Consider the following 26961-nt stretch of genomic DNA (forward strand, 5'->3'; position numbering starts at 1 on the left):
TTCTTTGCAGCTCAGTCAAGTGAACAAATGATTAGATTGAACAGCTGCTACCTTAAACGACATCCCCTTTAAGAACTGGAATGAGCAGCAACCTCATTATCAGTGAATCAAAGTCAGGTGAAATTGGGTGCATCCCCAGTAATAGAGCTCCTGCAGCATCCCTCTGAGGCCATTAGCACCTCCGATACCGTTCAATTTCCCACAATTTTTCAGTCAATCTCACCGAGCGCTAAATCGTCAATCTTTTTACATTTAACGCCAATTTCGGCCCCAATGCCTTAGGTTGGATGACATTTCTGCTCAATCAGGACTGGATGTCAGGCAAGCAGCGTGGCAAATCAGAGACAGTGGAGGAGTTAAGAGAGGTAGTGGTGAGGTATCATCATAGGCAGTCACTCGAAATCGAGGAAGACTTAGTGGTGAAGTATAGCTGGGTGCCATCAACATACATGTGGAACATCACGTTTTGTTTTAGGATGATATCGCCAAGGAGCAGTGTGTAGATGAGAAACAGGAGGGACCAAGGATAAATCCTTGAGGGACTCCAGAGGTAATAGTGCAGGAGCAGGAAGTGAAGGCATTGCAGGAGATTCTCTGGCTATGACTGGATAAGAGCTCCAAACACTTTGCAGATGTGGCTGATAATGCTACATTAGACCTAAGCACACTAGGCCCTGGTCCATGCTAAATTAGCTGATCTCGACCAAGGGTCCTAGAGTTAGTCTGGGCCCCAGGATTCAGGAAGGGAATAAATGATCTAGGATCCTTGCTCCTGATTACTATTCAGTCACTTCTGCTCAAAATTACCATGGCTGGAATTTTGCCTACGTGGGTGGGTCTGGTATGGGTGGTGTCCATGGTGGGTCGCGACCCCGCTACTGGCTCCATTCCGCTGTTGAAAATGAACTTACCTTAATGGGACCTATTGAGCCGGACTAGCACCTTACCCGGCCCAATTAGATGGAGCAGGCCTGGGGATGTCATTCATGACACATTTTCAGCCGATATCTTTAAAGGGGCCATGGCCACATTAGATTTGAAATTTAATCTAACATAGTGCTGTCAGTGTTTGCAGCATTGAAGTGCTGCAAACACTGACAATGACTGCACAGAGGCAGAGGGCTGCACACAAGGAGGTCCTCTTCCCTTCCGATGGGCGGAAGCGACCACCCCAAGACACCAACGCAACCTGGTTGCACATTGCAGAGGAGGGCACAGCAGGGATGTGGTCAGGAGGGCCTGGTGCAGTGCCGCAAACGTTTCAATGATCTCATTAGATCAGAAAACGTTAGTACAAAGCCACACTCAACCTCATCCTGCTGTGCCTCACTCTGCCTTCATTACCCTACTCCTGCACATTCTTATACCAACATACATAAGAACATAAGAAATAGGAGCAGGAGTAGGCCATATGGCCCCTCGAGCCTGCTTCACCATTGAATACGATCATGGCTGATCCGATCATTGACTCAGCTCCACTTCCCTACCCGCTCTCCATAACACCTTATTCCCTTATCGTTTAAGAAACTGTCTATTTCTGTCTATACCTTGCACCTCCACCCATCCCTCTCTATCTACATTATCGCATCCCCATCTCATTAGCCAACCCTCACATTCACTCTCATCCCAGTGCAATCATACCAACTAATAACACATAAGGGTAGGCACTTTGGATGTTTTATCCAATGTTTATGTAAAGTTTCTGTTAATGTGGTGTCAAACATAGAAATCTTTATTTTCAACACTTTCCGGTCTGGGATACCTTTGGAAGTGGCTTAGTGACTTGCCGTGAATGGTGAGACATAAGGGTACCACCTACAATGGTGATGAGTGTGAAAGGAATGGCTTGGGCATTGTAGGGATGTTTTATGGTGTTGGTGTGGGGTGGTGCCAACCTGTTGCATCATGTGGCAGCCATATGGCATATGGGTGTACAGTGTCAATTAACTAAATCTGGCCATGAGGAGGCCATCTCTGGCCTGCCGGGCAGCAATGTACTCGGGTGCTGATGCTGATGCCCTCTGTTCTGTGCAGCATCAGGTGATTGCGGAGAAGGTTGGTGTTGTTGTTGATGCTGCTGGTGTTGGGGCTCATCGTGGTCTGATTCTGTGAACCAAGGTAAGACAGTATAAATGGCACCATGTTGATGGGATAGATGGCAGGTGAAGTACAGATGACAGAAGCATTCAGTCAATGGTGAGAGAGTCCTTCCAATGAGGTGACACTGAATGGAGACTTTGTTGCCTGCAGAATCTGTGCTGGAAATGGACTGAGCAACAACTTCTGCCTGAGAAAAGTTATTATCTGTCAGGTGGAAGCTTTTACTGTACATTTGATGCTGTCAAGTAGTCAGCTGGATCAATGGCCACGGAACTCCCGCCTCAGGTAGACCAACGTGATTCCGGAGCTGTGTGAATCCCGTGGCCCTGCAGGGAAATTTAAAATGTTGGGAAAAAAAGGCTTTTATGTGCCTGTAAACTACCTGATAATGATTTCAATTGGATTGCCCGCCACTGCCGGTCGGTTTGGCTCGGCGATGACAGACGTGCCTGGGGGAAAAGCAAGTGGAGAGCAGGATGACAGCGGGTTTCTGACCCGCTGTCAAAGATAACAATTTTCCCACCCGACCCGCTACCAATCGCGCCCACTACCACCCTGGAAAATTCTGGCCCGTGTGCGGAAGTTGGGTGTGAATAAGATTGAGCTTGTTTACATCACCTCTTAGAGATGTAGCCTACACAATATCCAGCGTCAAACATGAGGAATAACTACTTAATAAAGTACCAGAGGATCACCAACAACCAGGAACTGTAAAAACATAAAGAAATAAAACTGCAGATGATGGAAATCTGAAGCAAAAACAGAAAATGCTGGAGTTAATGTTTCAGGTGTAAACTGTTTGTCAGACCACAGAACTGTACCCCAGCTTGAGTTAGTACCCCCAGGGGAGGAAAGGAGAAAGGGAAAAAGGATAACTGCTGGAAAATGAAACTTGTTCTTACGAGGAAACAACTGTTCTAGTATATATGAAAAAAAACACAAGTTATGTATCTAAGCTCCATATCCACATTAATGTTTGCTATATGTTGGCAATAACATCTAATTGCATTACTTAAAATATGTAGTTAATGGAAACAATATTGTTGATTATGTTTATTCAACTCTGGTTATCAATTACTCCAATCTGTTGCAGGAAAAAATAACTCCAGAGCACACTTTAAAATAAATATACTTTATTCTTTTGCCAGGAAACTTGATGGAAAAGGTAACCAGTATATGAACATAGAAAGCATTGTTAAACAATCTCAATGTACAAACAGAGCCAGTAAAAGTACAGAGCAGTCCTAATGCTAAAAAAACAACATCCCACTAGTGCTTCAGACACTACAAGAATGATTCAATAAACTCAAATTACTGTACTCAAGAACGAATCTACAATAGATACACGCTTCTGCAGAGAGATATAAGGTGTGTCAGCCACCAGATGAAATTTACTTACTGGCTCATGTACAAGCAAATAAAACAACAAAATAACACTGAACAGTGTCGTGCCTTGGAGGCTATCTTTACTGCAAACAACATGCAGCACTTTACTTTACCTCTTGATATGTCACTGAACATGAAATGAATTTGCACAGCTGAAATAATAATTAAAAAAAACATTTTTATTAGCTTTGTATGTTAGTACAAAACCAATAGGCAATGGGCGAACCCTACCACAAAAATATTATGTTCTGACTAACTGTATGCAGAGAATTGCTTAAAAACAAAATCACTTATTTAAGTGCTTGTGAACTGTAAACACTCATACAAACAACATGGTAGTGTAGGCTAACTGTGTGCCAGTGGAAATCAATCACTACCAGCACAAAGTGCTAGCATTTAAAAAAAATTAAAATATCAAACTTTATTTTTCATTGCAAAAAGAGGTGGAAATATGTCCTTGTTTATTTGACAAAATTTAATGCTGGTGCACTGAGGATAGAATTCCAACCTTTAGGCTTTTTTTGAACAACAGTAACATTAAGAATAATAATGAATATCCCATATTGTCTAAACCAAAGCATCCTACAACCATAACTCACCTGACTTATGTACTTAGGCTTTGTTCCATAACTTGGTGTATGTATTTAAACATGATATGCAAGGCAATGAGAAAGCACCAGAAACTCCAGCATAGAAATTTAGAATACAACGAGGAGTAACTCCGTAAAATAAAGTAATAATCAGAGTTCTACATCATTTTCCACAGCTTCTTCCCAGCATGCAATAGTGGACACACAGATGGACTTTACCAGGCATCAATCTTTGAACAGACTGCATACAATCCAGGAGGTCTGAATCTGACCAACACAGTTTATGACTCAGTATTTCCAAACTCAAAAGTCCATTATGGTCAACAGCTTCAGCAGTTTTAATGTTGAATATACACTTATCAACCTGGTCCGTCAGGCCTTGATGTTTCAGAACAAAAAAGGGAAAATGTCACATTTGGGAATGGTTGTGGTCACTGCAGTGCCATTTCACTGTGTGTTTGGTACCTGGCTGTTTGGTCCACTGGTCGCAGAGCTGGGAGACAGACTGGAGATGGGGCTTACTTCTAGTGCTTGATTGCTGCTCCCATTACTTTCTGTGCTTGTGTTTGCTGTAGGTGCAAGGGGATCATGCCCTTCTGAGTTTTCCAGCATTTCTTGAATAAGGGGTGGCATTGATCCAGGGATCTCCAACTTAAGTGTGATGACACGTTCTGCACCTGGATGCGGAGAGAGATTTCCTCTTAGCCATGGCCAACTTTCTTTGTTACTTTGTCTCTATACTCTATATATACAACTTTGCTCTAACAATTTACAACAAATATACTTTTCAGACCACCTTTTTAAAAATTCTATTAAATGTCCTTAAATATTATCTGCTCAAGTGAAAGTAGTTCCAGTATCTCAAGTTTCTCATCCCTGGCATCATCCTGGACACTCTTAATGGCTTTAATGTCCTTTTTTATAATGGTGTACCCAGAATTGCCCACAACTATAGCCGGACCAGTATTGTGAAACATAGATCATGAAAAAATCTTTTTGCAGTGCTGCAAAGTAGTAGCAGTCTCAGATAACTTCATGGACCCACAGGGCCTTTCACATCAGATGAGGCTGAAGATATAGCACCCATAGCCCTTTTGGAAGTTCCCAAGATGAAGCACCTTCAATCTTTCTCTTGTAGGAAGTACAACGATTGCTGGAGGAGGTTGTGTGGGACCTGAAAGACCTAAGCAATTTGCAATTGCCATACAAGCAAACTTAGAAAGTGGCTCGGCTGGTTAATCTTTATGGATCTCTTTCTGAGAATATTTACTTTTAACACACTGGGATAGAAATTCGGTTGGAGGCTAATTAGGGCGCTAATGGCGGCGGGACGCTAAGTTTTGCAGCGGGAAATGGTTTGTGTTCCACACCTCTCTTAGGGCGTTAGGTAGGCTGAACAACTGAAAATCCCAAACTAAAGAGCCGGCCTCGGAGCGCCCTAAGAGAGGTTTCCCTGGGAGAAAGAAAATAATCACACTTACCTCAGGTAGACATTCCTTCCCCCACTGTCACTGCTACAGCTCGGCGGTCCCACTCGGGCATGCAATGAGGCACTATGGGTCCCCCAGAAAACAAATTAAAGAACGGTGTTGCAACTAGGGGCATTGCACACCGGCTCGCCTCTCCTGGCTGGTTCTGCTCCGGCACCGAATGTCCTGGCGGCGTGCTGGAAGCTGGCTGCTCACACAGAAATGATTTCCGCTGCCATTACCACCCCTCCGGGGTGGGGGGGGGGGGGGGGGGGGGGGCGGACAGAAGCGGCAACAAACCGAATTTCCACCCCTCAGTTTACTATCTGAGTGAATTTGTATCTAACTAAGCCACATTTGCAAAGCAGTGAATAAGTTAGTAAGGGTGAGCCCTTATGTTGAGGGTGGAGTGGACTTGACACTTCAAAAGTTGCATGACCTTTGAACGTAGGATAAACAGATGTGTGAGTCAGTCACTGGGAAGGGATCATGACATTTAATGTAGGTTTTAAAGCAGGTGCTGGCACTGGCTTCAAAATGACCAGAGAAAGCTGCAGTAGGCCAAAACCAAAATAGCACCAGTGTCAGGAAACCTTGGCACGCTAAAAGCAACTTAAAAAAAAGAATTGCTAAAAAGAAATTATGAACTTTTCTGGTACTGGATTCAGTAGACAGACCTACTGCTAACAACAGTAGGGAAAGAACTAAGGTCACTATTCTGAATGAGGCGGTACACACTGCAAGTTGGAGAAATATCTGTTAATATAGTGGAGAGTTATTTGGTACGAGTACTTTAAATGTTCATTAAATATCACCAACAGTAATGGCTACCATATAATGTCTAATTGACATCTCAGTTTTCACTGCTGGGGTATTGTCGTCACTTCATGCCAATAGGAACATAGGAACAGGAATAGATTATTCAGCCCATGGATCCTGTATCTTTGTTCATCCATCTTTCTACCTCAATTCCCTGCTGTTTCTCTAAATCCTTAATGCTCGTATTCCAAGTAAGTGTTCATCTTCCTTTTATGAATTTCAATTCAATTTTGCATCTGTGGCTTTCTGGGGTAGCTTATTCCACATTCGCACAATTTAAGACTTTTTTTCCTGGCTTCACTTTTAACTGGTTTAGCTTGAAATCTAAGATTATATCCCCTTGCTCTGGATTATTCCCTGTCAATTCCCTTCATCGCTGTAAATACCTCAGTCAGCGCACCCCTTAGCCTTACCACCTCCAGGGATAATGTCTAAATTTACCCAGTGTCACATTGTACCTAGTCCTTTCATCCCAAATACCATCCTGGTGAATCATCACTGGATGCTCTCCGAGGACAGTATGGGGTGGGGCGTGGTGACAAAAATTGAATGCGCATTCCAAATCTAACTCTGTTACCTCAAATAATACAAAAAGAATAGTTTCATAAAAGTAACACCATTGCTTTAAAAAAAATTAACTAGCAGTGAAAAAACATTTAAAAAAACTTATATTAAGAATCTTGTTGTGGTACCTTTTGCACTGATACTACGCAGATCTGTGATTTTCATTAATATCTTTGGGAACATATGGGGCTTATTGGGTCTTCTTTTCCGGATGTAAATCTTTAAAGCTTCCAGAAGTGGCTCCTGCAATTTGTCCACTTTTCCTGCATCTTCCAGATCTTGGCGGTCTACAAAGAAATTCATTTTAACAGAATACATTAGATACTCTGTAGACTTGAAGATGAAATCACCTTGCGATTGATTTGACATTACCACTTTTCCAGGAGGTCTCCCTTCAACACATCTTGCTTCAGATGGGGGAGCTGCTGGGCCAATTGATGTCTCATCAGCATATTTCAATACCAAGGCCAATTCGTGGCTAGCAAGAGGATGAGTGTTTACAATAAGATGAGATAGATCTTCCCTCCCTCAAGCGACAGATGTTCACCTCTTAAGGCATGGAATGTTCCACATCTACAAAGTGCTCCACTTAATTGTGAAGATCAGAACTGCCTAAGCTCCTCACACATCTAACGTGTATAAGATATCTGGTAGATCTGTGGTGAAGTGGGCTTCATTTGAGTTTGAAAATCCTAAAAGCTTCAGTTGGAAAAGCTTCCTGTTGAACAAAGCATCTGAAATTGTAAATAACATCCAGACGGCGGAATCTGTCCGCTAGGAGTTGAATGAAGAAAGGTTAATGATGACTTGCTGTCCCTGAATTCTGGGTAATGCCTGAGCTTCTACAGAAACTGCAGTTGAGATCAGGACTTGGCCCATGGGGAGTCCACTTTAGTACAGTGCCCTGGAGCATCAATGCACTTCTCCAGAAAAAATTTGGAAATCTTATCAGGCAACTGCACATTATCTCTCCCTCCCCCTTCAATATGTCCCTTGTGCAGGTTTATTTTATTTTTATTACCCTATATATTATTTGACATATTACAACCTCTAAATTATAGGAAGTTTTGAACCCTGGGAGGCTAATCACTAGGCCAGACTTGGTCAACAACATTTTATGTGTTGTTTCTTTTTCTTTCCAAGATTCTGCCCCTTCTTTTCTTTAAAACAAAAAAGAACTTGAACGTTTTTATCTTCTTTTCAATTTACTTTTCGATACTTCTAGCATGCAAGCTTGAGAAGTTGTGAGGTAATGAGAAAAACAAATATCAAGCTCAAGGCTGTCAGATTGGCATAACGGAATCCTCTCCAACAATGTATATGTTGCTTGTTGACAATCTGATCACACAGCTCACAGCTGTGAGCCAGGGGACCATCGATTTAAACTGTAAGTATTTTTTAATGTTTGGAACTAAAATCACGAGAAAAAAACAAGGTTTCCTTGTTAACAGCAACTTGGGTGGGAGATAAGCATATATATTCTAACCTGTACCCCCAAGCTTCCTTGAGGCCTGGCACAGTTGCTCTGTAGACCTAAATTTAGATGCATGATACATTTTCTTAACTACTTTTTCAATGTAGAGATAAAAGGATTGAAACTAAAATTTCTCGAGGCTTCCGCTGGTCTCCTGCTGTAACTCGGCTGGGAGATTTGCGGAACCTCTGTTCTACCAAATCTTCAAAGATACTGGCAGCTTTCTTGTTGACGAGTGAGGGATGAACCTTCGATCTGCCTCTTACAAGGCTTTTATTGTCTGGGGGCAGGACTCCCTAAACCAGCAATTCCTATTCCACAGTCAGCGTTTGTGTGATATATGGTAAGTTGAGTGAGTTGAAGTCTGGTGAGGTCAGGCTGGGCAAGTGCCAGGACCACCAAAAAGGTACCATGTTTAAACAAAAAATGTTGCCAATTAAACCCTTACTTGGAAACAGATGAAACCAGTGCCATGGTTGGGGGGATCTGGGCAACCTCACCCCACCCCCCGCCTCCAAATGGTGAATGTAGGCTGATGCTTCCATCAGCACGGGGCACGCAGATGACAAGAGGTGTGACCGAAGTGGTGCTTGCATCCACCTGCCCAAGATAATGAGTTGCTATCCCACTTTGGCAGAGTCAGTTTTGAGCACAATCCCATGATAATCGCTGAGCCAAGGAATTTTAGGACCAATATATTTTGTAATTAGTTGCTCTGTAAATGTATTTGTTAATTCATTCATGGGATTTAGGCATCACTGACAAGGCCAGCATTAATTGTGTTATGTTTAGAATAACTCCACAAGACTGTATATCTTAAGCTCAAACTGTTGTGACCTTGGTCTCTTTATTGTAACTCCAAAGTGAGGAGGCAGCATGGTAGACTGCCTTTTATACCTGCTCACCCAGGGTCTGAAGTACAAGTTATTTACAAGTTGAGGTGATCCGGGGCTCTGCGTTCCTGTGTTGATCACCTGAGTTGAAGACCTGGCCTGGGTGAGTCGGTGGATCATTGCTGCGCTGCGGTGCGGCTGGTCTGATCGGACTGTCGGGCATGCTGGGTTCATCCTCGTGGTTGACCGCGAGGTCAATTGCTGGTTGGGTGTGTGTGGGTGGATCAATGATGGTAATGTCTTCTTCAAACTCTTCTTGGTTGTCAGTGAACCACAGTTTGGTCTGATCCAAGTGCTTCCTGCACGTTTGTCCATTCAAAAGTTTGACAACAAACACTCTATTCCCCTCCTTGGCTAACACAGTGCCAGCAACCCATTTGGGACCATGACCATAATTAAGAACAAACACAGGGTCATTCACCTCAATGTCACGCGATACAGCCGCGTGATCGTGGTACATGTTATGCCGGTGACGCCGGGTTTCTGCATGATCATTGAGATCCGGGTGGACTAAGGAGAGCCTTGTTTTGAGTGCTCTCTTCATTAGCAATTCTGCTGGGGAAACCCCGGTAAGGGAGTGGGGTCACGTGCGGTAGCTAAGCAGAATCCGAGATAGCCGGGTCTGCAGGGAGCCGTGGTTGGTGAGGCCTATAAAGGCCCAGCGGCAGCGAGAGGCGGCGGCAGTCCGAGAGGCAGGAGTGCGTGGTTGGTGAGGCCTATAAAGGCCCAGCGGCAGCGAGAGGCGGCGGCAGTCCGAGAGGCGGGAGTTCCTGGCGTTGGTGAGGCCTATAAAGGCCCAGCGGCAGTCCGAGAGGCGGGAGTTCCTGGCGTTGGTGAGGCCTATAAAGGCCCAGCGGCAGCGAGAGGCGGCGGCAGTCCGAGAGGCGGAAGTTCCTGGCGTTGGTGAGGCCTATAAAGGCCCAGCGGCAGCGAGAGGCGTACCTGTGCAGCTGCAGCGGGGAGAGAAGGCAAAAAAGAAGTAGAAAGAAATCAAAAGGTGACGTCACAGCCAAGAGGGTAAGTGATTGGCTGGTGATTGGTGAGTAGTTTTTCTCTCTTCTTTTTTCTCTTCTATAACAGTGAGTAACTTTTAACATTGTTGTTGCCAATTTAAGGATATCTAAGGGTTAAGTCATGGCAGGAGAGCTCGGTCGGGTGTTATGCTCCTCCTGTACCATGTGGGAACTCAGGGACGACACCAGTGTCCCTGATGACTATATCTGCAGGAAGTGTATCCACCTCAAGCTCCTGACGGTCCGCGTTGCGGAGTTGGAGCTGAGGGTGGATTCACTCTGGAGCATCCACAATGCTGAGAATGACGTGAGTATCACGTGTAGCGAGTTGGTCTTACCGCAGGAGAAGGGTCCACAGCCAGCTAGGGAATGGAAGACCAGCAGGAAGAGTACTGCAAGGAAGGTAGTGCAGGAGTCCCCTGTGGTCATCAACCTGCAAAACAGATACACAGCTTTGGGTAATGTTGAGGGGGATGACTCATCAGGGGAGGGCAGCAGCAGCCAAGTTCATGGCACCGTGGCTGGCTCTGTTGCACAGGAGAGCAGGAAAAAGAGTGGGAGAGCGATAGTGATAGGGGATTCAATTGTAAAGGGAATAGATAGGCGTTTCTGCGGCCGCAACCGAGACTCCAGGATGGTATGTTGCCTCCCTGGTGCAAGGGTCAAGGATGTCTCGGAGTGGGTGCAGGACATTCTAAAAAGGGAGGAAGATCAGCCAGTTGTCGTGGTGCACATTGGTACCAACGACATAGGTAAAAAAAGGGATGAGGTCCTACGAAACGAATTTAAGGAGCTAGGAGCTAAATTAAAAAGTAGGACCTCAAAAGTAGTAATCTCGGGATTGCTACCAGTGCCACGTGATAGTCAGAGTAGGAATCGCAGGATAGCGCAGATGAATACGTGGCTTGAGCAGTGGTGCAGCAGGGAGGGATTCAAATTCCTGGGGCATTGGAACCGGTTCTGGGGGAGGTGGGACCAGTACAAACCGGACGGTCTGCACCTGGGCAGGACCGGAACCAATGTCCTCGGGGGAGTGTTTGCTAGTGCTGTTGGGGAGGATTTAAACTAATATGGCAGGGGGATGGGAACCAATGCAGGGAGACAGAGGAAAACAAAAAGGAGGCAAAAGCAAAAGACAGAAAGGAGATGAGGAAAAGTGGAGGGCAGAGAAACCCAAGGCAAAGAACAAAAAGGGCCACTGTACAGCAAAATTCTAAAAGGACAAAGGGTGTTAAAAAAACAAGCCTGAAGGCTTTGTGTCTTAATGCAAGGAGTATCCGCAATAAGGTGAATGAATTAACTGTGCAAATAGATGTTAACAAATATGATGTGATTGGGATTATGGAGACGTGGCTCCAGGATGATCAGGGCTGGGAACTCAACATCCAGGGGTATTCAACATTCAGGAAAGATAGAATAAAAGGAAAAGGAGGTGGGGTAGCATTGCTGGTTAAGGAGGAAATTAAGGCAATAGTTCGGAAGGACATTAGCTTGGATGATGTGGAATCTATATGGGTAGAGCTGCAGAATACCAAAGGGCAAAAAACATTAGTGGGAGTTGTGTACAGATCTCCAAACAGTAGTAGTGATGTTGGGGAGGGCATCAAACATGAAATTAGGGGTGCGTGCAATAAAGGTGCAGCAGTTATAATGGGTGACTTTAATATGCACATAGATTGGGTTAACCAAACTGGAAGCAATACGGTGGAGGAGGATTTCCTGGAGTGCATAAGGGATGGTTTTTTCGACCAATATGTCGAGGAACCAACTAGGGGGGAGGCCATCTTAGACTGGATGTTGTGTAATGAGAGAGGATTAATTAGCAATCTCGTTGTGCGAGACCCCTTGGGGAAGAGTGACCATAATATGGTGGAATTCTGCATTAGGATGGAGAATGAAACAGTAAATTCAGAGACCATGGTCCAGAACTTAAAGAAGGGTAACTTTGAAGGTATGAGGCGAGGATTGGCTAGGATAGATTGGCGAATGATACTGAAGGGGTTGACTGTGGATGGGCAATGGCAGACATTTAGAGACCGCATGGATGAACTACAACAATTGTACATTCCTGTCTGGCGTAAAAATAAAAAAGGGAAGGTGGCTCAACCGTGGCTATCAAGGGAAATCAGGGATAGTATTAAAGCCAAGGAAGTGGCATACAAATTGGCCAGAAATAGCAGCGAACCCGGGGACTGGGAGAAATTTAGAACTCAGCAGAGGAGGACAAAGGGTTTGATTAGGGCAGGGAAAATGGAGTACGAGAAGAAGCTTGCAGGGAACATTAAGACGGATTGCAAAAGTTTCTATAGATATGTAAAGAGAAAAAGGTTAGTAAAGACAAACGTAGGTTCCCTGCAGTCAGAATCAGGGGAAGTCATAACGGAGAACGAAGAAATGGCGGACCAATTGAACAAGTACTTTGGTTCGGTATTCACGAAGGAGGACACAAACAACCTTCCGGATATAAAAGGGGTCGGAGGGTCTAGTAAGGAGGAGGAACTGAGGGAAATCCTTATTAGTCGGGAAATTGTGTTGGGGAAATTGATGGGATTGAAGGCCGATAAATCCCCAGGGCCTGATGGACTGCATCCCAGAGTACTTAAGGAGGTGGCCTTGGAAATAGTGGATGCATTGACAGTCATTTTCCAACATTCCATTGACTCTGGATCAGTTCCATTGACTCTGGAGGGTAGCCAATGTAACCCCACTTTTTAAAAAAGGAGGGAGAGAGATAACAGGGATGTCAGCCTGACATCGGTAGTGGGTAAAATGATGGAATCAATTATAAAGGATGTCATAGCAGTGCATTTGGAAAGAGGTGATATGATAGGTCCAAGTCAGCATGGATTTGTGAAAGGGAAATCATGCTTGACAAATCTTCTGGAATTTTTTGAGGATGTTTCCAGTAGAGTGGACAAGGGAGAACCAGTTGATGTGGTATATTTGGACTTTCAGAAGGCTTTCGACAAGGTCCCACACAAAAGATTAATGTGCAAAGTTAAAGCACATGGGATTGGGGGTAGTGTGCTGACATGGATTGAGAACTGGTTGTCAGACAGGAAGCAAAGAGTAGGAGTAAATGGGGACTTTTCAGAATGGCAGGCAGTGACTAGTGGGGTACCGCAAGGTTCTGTGCTGGGGCCCCAGCTGTTTACACTGTATATTAATGATTTAGACGAGGGGATTAAATGTAGTATCTCCAAATTTGCAGATGACACTAAGTTGGGTGGCAGTGTGAGCTGCGAGGAGGATGCTATGAGGCTGCAGAGCGACTTGGATAGGTTAGGTGAGTGGGCAAATGCATGGCAAATGAAGTATAATGTGGATAAATGTGAGGTTATCCACTTTGGTGGTAAAAACAGAAAGACAGACTATTATCTGAATGGTGACAGATTAGGAAAAGGGGAGGTGCAACGAGACCTGGGTGTCATGGTACATCAGTCATTGAAGGTTGGCATGCAGGTACAGCAGGCGGTTAAGAAAGCAAATGGCATGTTGGCCTTCATAGCAAGGGGATTTGAGTACAGGGGCAGGGAGGTGTTGCTACAGTTGTACAGGGCCTTGGTGAGGCCACACCTGGAGTATTGTGTACAGTTTTGGTCTCCTAACCTGAGGAAGGACATTCTTGCTATTGAGGGAGTGCAGCGAAGGTTCACCAGACTGATTCCCGGGATGGCGGGACTGACCTATCAAGAAAGACTGGATCAACTGGGCTTGTATTCACTGGAGTTCAGAAGAATGAGAGGGGATCTCATAGAAACGTTTAAAATTCTGACAGGGTTAGACAGGTTAGATGCAGGAAGAATGTTCCCAATGTTGGGAAAGTCCAGAACCAGGGGACACTGTCTTAGGATAAGGGGTAAGCTATTTAGGACCGAGATGAGGAGGAATTTCTTCACCCAGAGAGTGGTGAACCTGTGGAATTCTCTACCACAGAAAGTTGTTGAGGCCAATTCACTAAATATATTCAAAAAGGAGTTAGATGGAGTCCTTACTACTAGGGGAATCAAGGGGTATGGTGAGAAAGCAGGAATGCGGTACTGAAGTTGCATGTTCAGCCATGAACTCATTGAATGACGGTGCAGACTAGAAGGGCCGAATGGCCTACTCCTGCACCTATTTTCTATGTTTCTATGTTTCTATGTCACGTGTTTCAAGCTCTGCTTGATGGTTTGGACTGTCCGTTCTGCTTGACCATTGGATGCGGGCTTAAACGGCGCAGACCCGACATGCTTGATGTCATTGCGGGTCATGAACTCGTTGAATTACGAGCTGGTGAAACATAGTCCATTGTCACTAACAAGGACGTCGGGCAAACCATGGGTGGCGAACATAGCCTGGAGGCTTCCAATGGTGGCAGTGGATGTACATAACGACATTATTGTACATTCAATCCATTTAGAGTAAGCATCCACTGCTACTAGGAACATCTTTCCTAGAGAGGGGCTAGCGAAATCTACGTGGACCCTTGACCACGGTTTGGAGGGCCATGACCATAGACTCAGTGGGGCCTCCCTTGGTGCATTGCTCAACTGTGAGCAAGTGTTGCATTGGTGCACGCATGACTCCAATTCCGAGTCAATGCCGGGCCACCAAACGTGCGACCTGGCGATAGCCTTCATCATGACTATGCCTCTGTGGGTATGTGAAGATCACGTATAAATGTTTCCCTGCCTTTTCTTGGCAAAATTACACGATTCCCATAGGAGGCAGTCTGAATGGATGGACATTTCATCCTTGCGTCGGTGTAACGGCTTAATTTCGTCTTGCATTTCCCCTGGGACCACCGACCAGCTCCCATTGAGGAAACAGCTTTTTACTAGTGATAGCACCGGGTCCTGGCTAGTCCAGGTCCTGATCTGGCGAGCTGTGACGGGTGACCCCTCGCTCTCAAAAGCATCCATTACAAGGAACAAGTCTGCGGGTTGTGCCATTTCCACCCAGGTGGTGGGCAATGGTAGCCGACTGAGGGCATCAGCACAGTTCTCAGTGCCTGGTCTGTGGTCGATTACATAATCATACGCAGATAACGTTAGTGCCCATCGTTGGATGCGGGATGAAGCTTTGGTGTTAATACCTTTGCTTTCTGAGAATAAGGAAATGAGTGGCTTGTGGTCGGTTTCGAGCTCGAACCGGAGCCCAAATAGGTATTGGTGCATTTTCTTCACATGCTAATGCTTCTTTTTCAAACATACTCTAGGCTCTTTCAGCCTTAGATAAGCTTGTGGACGCATATGCAACCGGTTGCAGTTTTCCTGACCCACTAGCTTGTTGTAACACAGAACCGACCCCGTATGAAGATGCACCACAAGCTAGTACTAAACATTTACACGGGTCATACAATACAAGGAACTTGTTGGAACATAGCAGGTTTCAGGCCTTGTTCAAGGTTGTCTCTTGAGCTTTACCCCAAACCCAGTCGTCACCCTTGCGTAGCAATAAATGCAATGGTTCCAGAAAAGTGCTCAACCCTGGTAGGAAGTTACGAAAATAATTGAGGAGTCTCAGGAACGAACGCAGCTCCGTCACACTGTGTGGTCTGGGTGCATTCTTGATGGCCTCCGTCTTGGAGTCCGTGGGTCTGATACCGTCCACCGCAATCTTTCTCCCCAGAAATTCGATCTCTGGCGCCAGGAAAACACATTTGGAGTGTTTCAACCTGAGTCCCACTCTGTCCAGTCGCTTGAGAACCGTTTCCAGGTTGTGCAAGTGTTTGGTGGTATTGCGGCCAGTGATCAGGATGTCGTCTTGGAACACCACGGTGCACGGAACCGATTTCAGCAGACCCTCCATGTTCCTCTGAAAGATGGTTGCCTCTGAACGAATCCCAAAGGGGCATCTGTGGTATATGAACAGTCCTCTGTGCGTGTTGATGCATGTCAATTTTTTCAAATGTTCAGCCAGCTCCTGTGTCGTGTAAGCAGAGGTTAGATCCAGCTTGGTGAACGACTTCCCCCCTGCTAGTGTTGCAAACAGGTCATCCGCTTTGCGTAGTGGATACTGGTCCTATAACGAGACTCGGTTGAGTGTTACCTTGTAGTCCCTGCAAATTCTGACTGTCCCATTGCTCTTCAACACTGGAACAATTCGACTGGCCCACTCGTTAAACTCGTTGACTTTCTCTCGCTTCATGTATGGAACCGCTCGGGCCTTGTGACGAATGGGTCGTGCATCAGGGACTAGATGTATCTGCACTTTGGCGCCTGTGAAGTTGGCGATGCCTGGCTCGAATAACGACGGGAATTTGTTTAGCACTTGGGCGCACGAGGCCAGTGCTTTGATGTCATCCCAGTTCCATCGGATCTTTCTTAGCCAGCTTCTGCCGAACGGCTTTGGGCATTCGCCTGGTACAATCCACAGTGGTAAATCATGCACAGCTCCATCGTACGATACCTTCACTACTGCACTGCCAATGACTGGTATGAGCTCTTTGGTGTAAGTGTGCAACTTGGTGTGGACCGGATTTAGTTTTGGTCTTTGTGCCTTGTTGCCCCACAGTTTCTCAAAAGCCTTCTGGCTCATAATTGACTGACTCGACCCCGTGTCCAATTCCATGGAAACTAGAATGCCGTTTAATTTGACTTTTAACATTATCAGAGGGCTTTTGGTGGTGAAGGTGTGTACCCCATACACTTCCTCTTCAGCCTCGGGCTGAGTTGCCTCTCTTACTCGTTCAGCGTGATCCGCGCCGTATCTTCTGCCGATTCTGCCACGTGGTGAGTCGTAGTATGTCTGCACATTTGCTGGAGGTGTCCCATTGTTCCACAGCCCTTGCACACATAGTGCTTGAATCGACATTGATGGGCTCGATGATTATCCCCACAGCGCCAACATAGTGCTAATGGATTCGCATTCACACCCCACGGCGGGCTCTGAGTCATTCTAGGTCTGACCTCTTGCACGCGTGTAGGCCCTGCCATGTATAGTTCTGCCTGCTGAAGGTGTTATTTTATGCACAGTACTTGTCGGTGAGCTTCGATGTTGCAATGATATCTGTTTAGTGTTATCGTTCATGGACATAAAAGCCTGGGCTATGGTGATGGCTTTGCTCAGATCTAAGGATTCGGCAGACAGCAGTTTGCGAAGAATGACCTCGGGGCTGATTCCAAGTACGAAAATGTCCTGCAACACTTCCCCCAAAAATCCAGCAAATACGCACGGTCCTGCAAGGCGTCTTAGGTCAGCGACATAGCTCACCACGCCCTGGCCCTCGGAGCGGTGGTGCGTATAAAAGCGATACCTGGCCATCAAGATGCTCTCCTTCGGCTTGAGGTGTTCCCGATTCAGCATGCACAGCTCTTCATATGTCTTCTCCATTGGCTCCGTCGGTGCTAGCAGATTTTTGATGAGGCCATGTATTGTGGATCCGCAAATGGTGAGGAGAATCGCCCTGCGCTTGATTGCGGTTTCTGCCTTTTCCAGCTCGTTGGCCACAAAGTGCTGGTCAAGACGCTCAATGAAGGCTTCCCAATCATCACCCTCAACAAATCTCTCAAGAATACCAACAACAGCCATAACTGCGTGAAAGTTCGTGATCTGTTACTCGTCGCCAATTGTTATATCTAGAATAACTCCACAAGACTGTATATCTTAAGCTCAAACTGCTGTGACCTTGAGCTCTTTATTATAACTCCAGAGTGAGGAGACAGCATGGTAGACTGCCTTTTATACCTGCTTTCCCAGGGTGTGCAGGTGACCTTTGGGTCTCCCACAGGTGCACCCCCTGGTGGCAAGTCTTACACATTGGTAATGTTTACATACATAACAAATTGCCTATCCCTAATTGCCCTTGAGAAGCTGATGGTGAACCACCTTCTTGAACTGCTGCAGGCCGTGTGGTAATGGTACTCCCATAGTGCTGATAGGGAAGGAGTTCCAGGATTTTGACAGCGCGATGAAAGAACGGCGATATATTCCCAAGTCAGAATGGTGTGATACTTGGAGGGGAATGTGGAGGTGGTAATGGTCCCATGCATCTGCTGCCCTTGTCTTTCTAGGTGGGAAAGGTCACATGTTTGGGAGGTGCTGTTGAAGAAATCTTGGCAAGTTGCTGCAGTGCATCTTGTAGGTGGTGCACAATGAAGCTAAGGTGCGCTGGTGGTGGAGGGAGTAAACGTTTAAGGTGGTGGATGGGGTGCCAATCAAGCAGGCTGCTTTGTGCTGGATGATGTCAAGCTTCTGGAGTGTTGTTGGAGCTGCACTCATCCAGGCAAGTGGGGAGTATTCCATCACACTCCTGATTTGTGCCTTGTAGATGGTGGAAAGGCTTTGAGGAGTCAGCAGGTAAGACACTCGCCGCAGAATACCCAGCCTCTGACCTGCTCTTGTTCCAAACAGTATTTATATGGCTGGTCCAGTTAAGTTTCTGGTCAATGGTGAAGGTAGCAGATTCAGCAATGGTAATCACATTGAATGTCAAGGGGAGGTGGCTAGTCTCTCTTGTTGGAGATGGTCATTACCTGGCACTTGTGTGGCGTGAATGTTATTGCCAAAACTAGGCCAAGCCTGAACGTTGTCTAGGTCTTTCTGCATGGACTGCTTCATTATCTGAGGAGTTGTGAATAGAACTGAATAACTATCAGCATACATCCCCATTTATGCTGGAGCTAAGGAAAGGTCATTGATGAGGTAGCTGAAGATTGTTGTGTAACGATATAATGTATAGCGCCCTCTAGCTAGGAGGTCTAGAGTCCTGGATCTGTATTTAAGAAAGCTGCTTATCTGATGAGGAATTCCATTTTATTCCGCACATTGCTGTCAGATGTCCCAAATAAAAAGTTAATTTCAACTAAGAGTGTTCAAGAGTCTATAAAATACAGGTTGGGCCTAGGAACTCCTGCAATGATGTCCTGGAGCTGAGATGATTGGCTCCCAACAACCATAACCCTCTTCCTTTGTGCTAGATATGACTCCAGCCAGTGGAGAGTTTTTGTCCTGATTCCCATTGACTACAGTTTTACTAGGGTTCCTTGATGCCACACTTGGTCAAATGCTGCCTTGATGTCGAGGGCAGTCACTCTCCCCTTACCTCTGGAATTCAGCTCTTTTGTCCATGTTTGGTCTGAGGCTGTAGTGAGGTCCTGGCGGAACCCAAACTGAGCACTGGTGAGCAGGTTATTGGTGAGTAAGTGGCGTTTGATAGCAGTGTCGATGACACCTTCCATCACTTTGCTGATGATTGAGAGCAGACCGATGGGGTGGTAACTGACCGGATTGGATTTGTCCTGCGTTTTATGGACAGCACATACCTGGGCAGCTTTCCACATTGTCGGGTAGATGCCAGTGTTGTAGCTTGGCTAGAGGCGCAGCTAGTTCTGGAGCACAAGTCTTCAGCACTACAATCGAGATGATGTCAGGGCCCATAGCCTTTACTGTATCTATTGCACTCACCCATTTCTTGATATCACATGGAGTGAATCGAATTGGCTGAAGACTGGCTTCTGTGATGGTGGGAACCTCAGGAGGAGGCTGAGATGGATCATTCACTCGGAACTTATGGCTGAAGATGGTTGCAAATGCTTCAGCCTTGTCTTTTGCATTCATGTGCTGGGCTCCACCATCATTGAGGATGGGGATGTTCATGGAGCCTCCTCCTCCTGTTAGTTGTTTAATGGTCCACCACCATTCACAGCTGGATGTGGCAGGACTGCAGAGCTTTGATCTGATCTGTTGATTGTGGGATTGCTTAGCTCTGTCTATAGTTTGCTGCTTCTGCTCTTTAGCAGCATGTAGTCCTGTGTTGTAACTTTACCAGGATGGCACCTCATTTTTAAGTATGCCTGGAATGCTCTTCTACAACTCTCATTGAGCAGGGTTGCTCTCCTGGCTTGATGGTATGGTAAAATCTGGGCTATGCCGGGCTATGAGGTTACAAATTGTGGTGGTATACAATTCTGTTGTTAATGGCCCACAGCGCCTCATCGATGCCCAGTCTTGACCTCCTAGATCTGTTCTAAAGCTATCGCCTCTGAAATTAGCACCTCTAGCAGTGCCACACAACACGATGGAGGGTATCCTCAGTCTCCACAAGGACTGTGTGGTGGTGTCTCCTACCAATACTGGCTTGCACAGATGCATCTGTGACAAGTAGATTGGTGAGGACAAGGTCAAGTAATATTTTCCCTTGTGTTGGTTCTCTCACCACCTGCCGCTGGCCCAGTCTAGCAACTATGTCCTTCAGGACTTGGACAGATCGGTCAGTAGTGGTGCGTCCGAGCCACGCTTGGTGATGAACATTGAAGTCCCCCACCCAAAGTACATTCTGTGCCCTTGCTACCCTCAGTGCATCTTCTAAGTGGTGTTCAACATAGAGGAGTACGGATTCATCAGCTGAGGGAGGGCGGCAGTCAGTAATCAGCAGGAGATTCCCTTGCTCATGTTTGACCTGATGCCATAAGACTTCATGGGCTCCGAAGGCAATGTTGAGGACTCCCAGGGCCACTCCCTCCCGACTGTATACTACTGTGCCGCCACCTCTGGTTCGTCTCTCCTGCCGGTGGGACAGGACATACCCAGGGATGGCGATGGAGGAGTCTGGGACGTTGGATGAAAGGTATGATTCTGTGAGTATGACTATGTCCGGCTGTTGCTTGACCAGTTTGTGGTACAGCTTTCCCAATTTTGGCACAAGTCCCCAAATGTTAGTGAGGAGGACTTGGACTGGGTGTAACTGTGCAAACTGGCTGCTACATTTCCCTACATTACAACAGCGACTACACGTTAAAAGTACTTAGTTGGCTGTAAAGAGCTTTGGGATGTCCTGAAGTCATGAAAGGTGCTATATAAATGAAGTTCTTTCCTTCTTTTTCGAGGTATCTCAATTTATTTAACATATGTAACTAAACATATCTTCCAACAGGTGGCAGCATCACAACACAAACACAGTGGGGACTTTGTTACCTAGGACAATAAGAGAATTTTCACATCCCTGACAAAAAATTTGCACTTTATAACATGAACCTAACTTTCTGTTTTCAAATGCCATCAGATCTGCTTTGTATTTCAAACAAGTAAAAAAATATATATATACACAGGTGCAGTGTCCCGAATTCGGATCCCTCGGGACTGAGGCCGTTCCGGATTTTGCATTTTGCCGGATTTTGGAATGTCTTTCTGACATCATGAATCCGGAAACACCCGAGCCCAGGTTTGGGTATTTCCGGGTTTCAGAATGTCAGAAAGGAGGTGGGGCGGGGGTACTCGTCGAGGAGATGTTCACGTGGGCCCCGTCGAGGAGATGTTCGCTTGGTGCCTCGTCGAGGAGATGTTCGCTTGGTGCCTCGTCGAGGAGATGTTCGCTTGGTGCCCCACCGAGGAGATGTTCGTTTGGTGCCCCACCGAGGAGATGTTCGCTTGGTGCCCCACCGAGGAGATGTTCGCTTGGTGCCTCGTCGAGGAGATGTTCGCTTGGTGCCTCGTCGAGGAGATGTTCGCTTGGTGCCTCGTCGAGGAGATGTTCGCTTGGTGCCCCACCGAGGAGATGTTCGCTTGGTGTCCCACCGAGGAGATGTTCGCTTGGTGCCTCGTTGAGGAGATGTTCGCTTGGTGCCCCACCGAGGAGATGTTCGCTTGGTGCCCCACCGAGGAGATGTTCACGTGGGCCCCGTCGAGGAGATGTTCACGTGGGCCCCACCGAGGAGATGTTCGCTTGGTGCCCCACCGAGGAGATGTTCGCTTGGTGCCCCACCGAGGAGATGTTCACGTGGGCCCCGTCGAGGAGATGTTCACGTGGGCCCCGCCGAGGAGATGTTCGCTTGGTGCCCCACCGAGGGGATGTTCATGTGGGCCCCGCCGAGGGGATGTTCGCTTGGTGCCCCACCGAGGGGATGTTCATGTGGGCCCCGCCGAGGGGATGTTCGCTTGGTGCCCCACCGAGGGGATGTTCATGTGGGCCCCACCGAGGGGATGTTCATGTGGGCCCCGCCGAGGGGATGTTCGCGCGGGCCCCACCGAGATGTTCATGTGGGCCCCGCCGAGGGGATGTTCGCTTGGTGCCCCACCGAGGAGATGTTCGCTTGGTGCCCCACCGAGGAGATGTTCACGTGGGCCCCGCCGAGGAGATGTTCGCTTGGTGCCCCACCGAGGAGATGTTCGCTTGGGGCCCCACCGAGGAGATGTTCGCTTGGTGCCCCACCGAGGAGATGTTCGCTTGGTGCCCCACCGAGGAGATGTTCACGTGGGCCCCGCCGAGGAGATGTTCGCTTGGTGCCCCACCGAGGGGATGTTCATGTGGGCCCCGCCGAGGGGATGTTCGCTTGGTGCCCCATCGAGGGGATGTTCATGTGGGCCCCACCGAGGGGATGTTCATGTGGGCCCCGCCGAGGGGATGTTCGCGCGGGCCCCACCGAGATGTTCATGTGGGCCCCGCCGAGGGGATGTTCGCTTGGTGCCCCACCGAGGAGATGTTCGCTTGGTGCCCCACCGAGGGGATGTTCATGTGGGCCCCGCCGAGGGGATGTTCGCGCGGGCCCCACCGAGGGGATGTTCGCGCGGGCCCCACCGAGGGGATGTTCGCGCGGGCCCCACCGAGGAGATGTTCGCTTGGGGCCCCGTCGAGGAGATGTTCGCTTGGTGCCCCGCCGAGGAGATGTTCGCGCGGGCCCCACCGAGGAGATGTTCATGTGGGCCCCACCGAGGAGATGTTCGCATGGGCCCCGACGAGGGAATGTTCACGTGGGCCCCACCCAGGAGATGTTCGCATGGGCCCCGCCGAGGGGATGTTCGCGTGGGCCCCACCCAGGAGATGTTTGCGTGGGCCCCACCGAGGAGATGTTCGCTTGGGGCCCCACCGAGGAGATGTTCGCTTGGTGCCCCACCGAGGAGATGTTTGCGTGGGCCCCACCGAGGAGATGTTCGCTTGGTGTCCCACCGAGGAGATGTTCGCGTGGGCCCCACCGAGGAGATGTTCGCTTGGTGCCCCACCGAGGAGATGTTCGCGTGGGCCCCACCGAGGGGATGTTCATGTGGGCCCCACCGAGGGGATGTTCATGTGGGCCCCGCCGAGGGGATGTTCGCGCGGGCCCCACCGAGATGTTCATGTGGGCCCCGCCGAGGGGATGTTCGCTTGGTGCCCCACCGAGGAGATGTTCGCTTGGTGCCCCACCGAGGGGATGTTCATGTGGGCCCCGCCGAGGGGATGTTCGCGCGGGCCCCACCGAGGGGATGTTCGCGCGGGCCCCACCGAGGGGATGTTCGCGCGGGCCCCACCGAGGGGATGTTCGCTTGGGGCCCCGTCGAGGAGATGTTCGCTTGGTGCCCCGCCGAGGAGATGTTCGCGCGGGCCCCACTGAGGAGATGTTCATGTGGGCCCCACCGAGGAGATGTTCGCATGGGCCCCGCCGAGGGAATGTTCACGTGGGCCCCACCCAGGAGATGTTCGCATGGGCCCCGCCGAGGGGATGTTCGCGTGGGCCCCACCCAGGAGATGTTTGCGTGGGCCCCACCGAGGAGATGTTCGCTTGTGGCCCCACCGAGGAGATGTTCGCTTGGTGCCCCACCGAGGAGATGTTTGCGTGGGCCCCACCGAGGAGATGTTCGCTTGGTGTCCCACCGAGGAGATGTTCGCGTGGGCCCCACCGAGGAGATGTTCGCTTGGTGCCCCACCGAGGAGATGTTCGCGTGGGCCCCACCGAGGAGATGTTTGCGTGGGCCCCACCGAGGAGATGTTCGCTTGGGGCCCCACCGAGGAGATGTTTGCGTGGGCCCCACCGAGGAGATGTTCGCTTGGGGCCCCACCGAGGAGATGTTCGCTTGGTGCCCCACCGAGGAGATGTTCGCTTGGTGCCCCACCAAGGAGATGTTCGCTTGGTGTCCCACCGAGGAGATGTTCGCTTGGTGCCCCACCGAGGAGATGTTCGCTTGGTGTCCCACCGAGGAGATGTTCGCTTGGTGCCCCACCGAGGAGATGTTCGCTTGGTGCCCCACCGAGGAGATGTTCGCGTGGGCCCCACCGAGGAGATGTTTGCGTGGGCCCCACCGAGGAGATGTTCGCTTGGTGCCCCACCGAGGAGATGTTCGCTTGGTGTCCCACCGAGGAGATGTTCGCTTGGGGCCCCACCGAGGAGATGTTCGCGCGGGCCCCACCGAGGAGATGTTCGCTTGGTGTCCCACCGAGGAGATGTTCGCTTGGTGTCCCACCGAGGAGATGTTCGCTTGGGGCCCCACCGAGGAGATGTTCGCGCGGGCCCCACCGAGGAGATGTTCGCTTGGTGTCCCACCGAGGAGATGTTCGCTTGGTGCCCCACCGAGGAGATGTTCGCTTGGTGCCCCACCGAGGAGATGTTCGCTTGGGGCCCCACCGAGGAGATGTTTGCGTGGGCTCCACCGAGGACCTGATCAGTCGGGGCCCCGCCGCCGTGGAGAAGTTCCTTTTCTGGCCCGAGGTATGTAGGATCGGGCAGCCGAGGTAAAGGGGAGGGAAGGGGGCTGGGGCGAGGTCGGGCCGCGCGAAGTTGGGGCGGGCGAAGTCGATTCGCTGAGGCAGGGGAAGTCCGGATATCGGAACATTTTCCGGTTTCTGGACGACCCCGTTACGGATCGGCCCAGAGTCCAGATTCCGAAACAGTCTGGATTCCGGAACTCCGGATTTTGGAGGTTGAACCTGTATCAGTATTTTTCTTTCTGGAGCCAAAAATGTGTGACTGTCCTAGCGGACGACCTGCATAACTTTGGTGAGAATCCATCGAAATGGTTACAAACTCCACTGGGACCCTGAAATGTTGCAAGTTTTTGGATGGAGTGTATGGCTAGTATTCCATCACACTCTTGACTTGTGCCTTGTACTTAGTGGAGAGACTTTGAGAGGTCAGAGGGTGAGCCACTCATCACAGAAAACCCAGCTTCAGCCCTGCTCTTGAATTGATAGAGCTACTTCAGTTAAGCTCCTGTTCATGATGGTGATATTTGGCATTGGTCCTGCCTTTGAAGGAGTGGCTGAACTTTTTCTTTGTTCGTGATGGTTACTGCCTGGAAATTTTGTGGCACAAATGTAACCTGCCGCTTATCTGGATATTGTCCAGGTCGTGCTGTAGGTTGGCATGGGCTGCTTCATTGTCAGTGGAGCATTGTGAATGGAACTGGACACTGTGGAATTGTCAGCTGAAAGCACCATTCCTGACCTCTGACACACTACCCATTTTATAACTTTTGTGGGTAATTTTAACCTGGCCCACCCAGCGGAAAGCTGAAAGTTGAACGTTTCCCTCCACCTCGTGTTTCTTTTACATTAGAACTTCACCCCATGCCCAAGGAAATTCAGGCCATTGGTGTGAACAGATTACCAGAGAGCTTACAGTTGTGAGCAGCTGAGCTTCATTTATGGAAATAAGAACATTAGGCAAAGCCAGTATGAACACAGGTTTTAACTTTACCAAATTTGATCTTATGCAGATTATACTTTAATTTGTTCATTATGTTGATAAAAGTAGACTTGTAGTCCAGTTGAAATTCCCTTTCCCTGCAACACTCCTGTAGATCCACATTTCTATTGGTTTTATTGTAAAATTGAGAATTCCAAAAGCTCCTGACCCTTTTGCACATGTCAGCTATTGCAATACAGTATTCATGATTTATGGAAACAGTTCTAAAGGGCACAGTATGAAGTCAACAGACCTACCGCCACAGATCAGACAGATGGCACTAAGGAGGCCAGTCTCGGTGTCATCCATTTCAAGTGGCAGGAGTTGGTTGGCAAAGGTAAAGACGAGGTCAGTGAGGGGGCCAAAACCCGCATTGTGCATCTGAGTCCTGTTCAGGGTAAGGCCATCGGAGAAGGTCATTGTGTCTTGTTCAGGTGTATATCGGGTGCAGATTCGGAGAATCTGTTGGTGTGAAATAATAAATGGATTAATTTTTTGTTAATGTCATCGGTAATACTTCTCTAAATAATATACTGTTACTGAAAAGACTGCAGCAGAATGAGAAGTTTGGTACGCAAGTAATTTTTTTAATGAATCTCACTTAAATTGATAGAAAAGAATGATATAACTTGGAGAAAGAACAGATGATACATTATTTATATTTGCCTATGTAACAACTATAACTGCACCTCAAATATAATTCATTGTGTGAAGAGCACTGAGATATTTCAACAGGATAAAGACTTGCTAAATATAAGACTTGTTCGGGTAGATGTCTATGGATACCCACAGGGCCACTGTTGGAAGAATATGCATGGCACTGAATGTTGGTATCTTGCCAGTAACCAGTATATTTGGAGCAGAGTACTCAAGACAAGTAGAGGTTTCAGTGGCTGACACTATCACAGCGGATCTGCCTGCTTTTGTCACATCAGGCTTCCAGAGAGTGGATGAAACAATTGCCTGCCTTCACCCTATGAAGAAATTCCTATGATCCTGGTGGTGTTGGATGTGGGTCTCATTGTAATGCTCTTCAGCTCTTGTTCATGGCTGCCTCAAGGGCAGAAGAGGGTAACCTGAGACTCTGACGAGTCATCCACCAGTTCTCTGGGCTTCAAATAATGGTGGTCGCATTGATTGCTGCAAAAAAAGCAATCATTCATAAGTATGTTTCTGTAACCATGGCCACAGGTCAACTGTACATTAATGGAATGGTAACCCTTTCTCTTAATAAAAAATGGTAGGTCGGGGCCCATATGGCCACATGTGTGTCACTAATATTTACCATAACTTTGGG

General features: G+C 48.0%; 1 protein-coding gene across 2 annotated transcripts in view; it reads right to left on the bottom strand.

The window, feature by feature from the left end:
- Window positions 1-3251: 3251 nt before the first annotated feature.
- The window catches only part of LOC139264430 (retinoic acid receptor beta-like), a 358884-nt gene continuing 335174 nt past the window's right edge, over window positions 3252-26961 (bottom strand). For both annotated transcript variants that reach the window (XM_070880885.1, XM_070880884.1), the window contains 3 exons: window positions 25922-26126; window positions 7057-7215; window positions 3252-4753 (listed from right to left, as the gene is read on the bottom strand). In XM_070880885.1, the coding sequence (XP_070736986.1) occupies window positions 4524-4753; window positions 7057-7215; window positions 25922-26126 (594 nt within the window). In that variant the 3' untranslated portion in view covers window positions 3252-4523. The remainder of the gene's footprint in view (window positions 4754-7056; window positions 7216-25921; window positions 26127-26961) is intronic.

This window comes from Pristiophorus japonicus, chromosome 5 (genome assembly GCF_044704955.1).
Source record: "Pristiophorus japonicus isolate sPriJap1 chromosome 5, sPriJap1.hap1, whole genome shotgun sequence".
In the NCBI taxonomy this organism is placed as follows: domain Eukaryota; kingdom Metazoa; phylum Chordata; class Chondrichthyes; family Pristiophoridae; genus Pristiophorus; species Pristiophorus japonicus.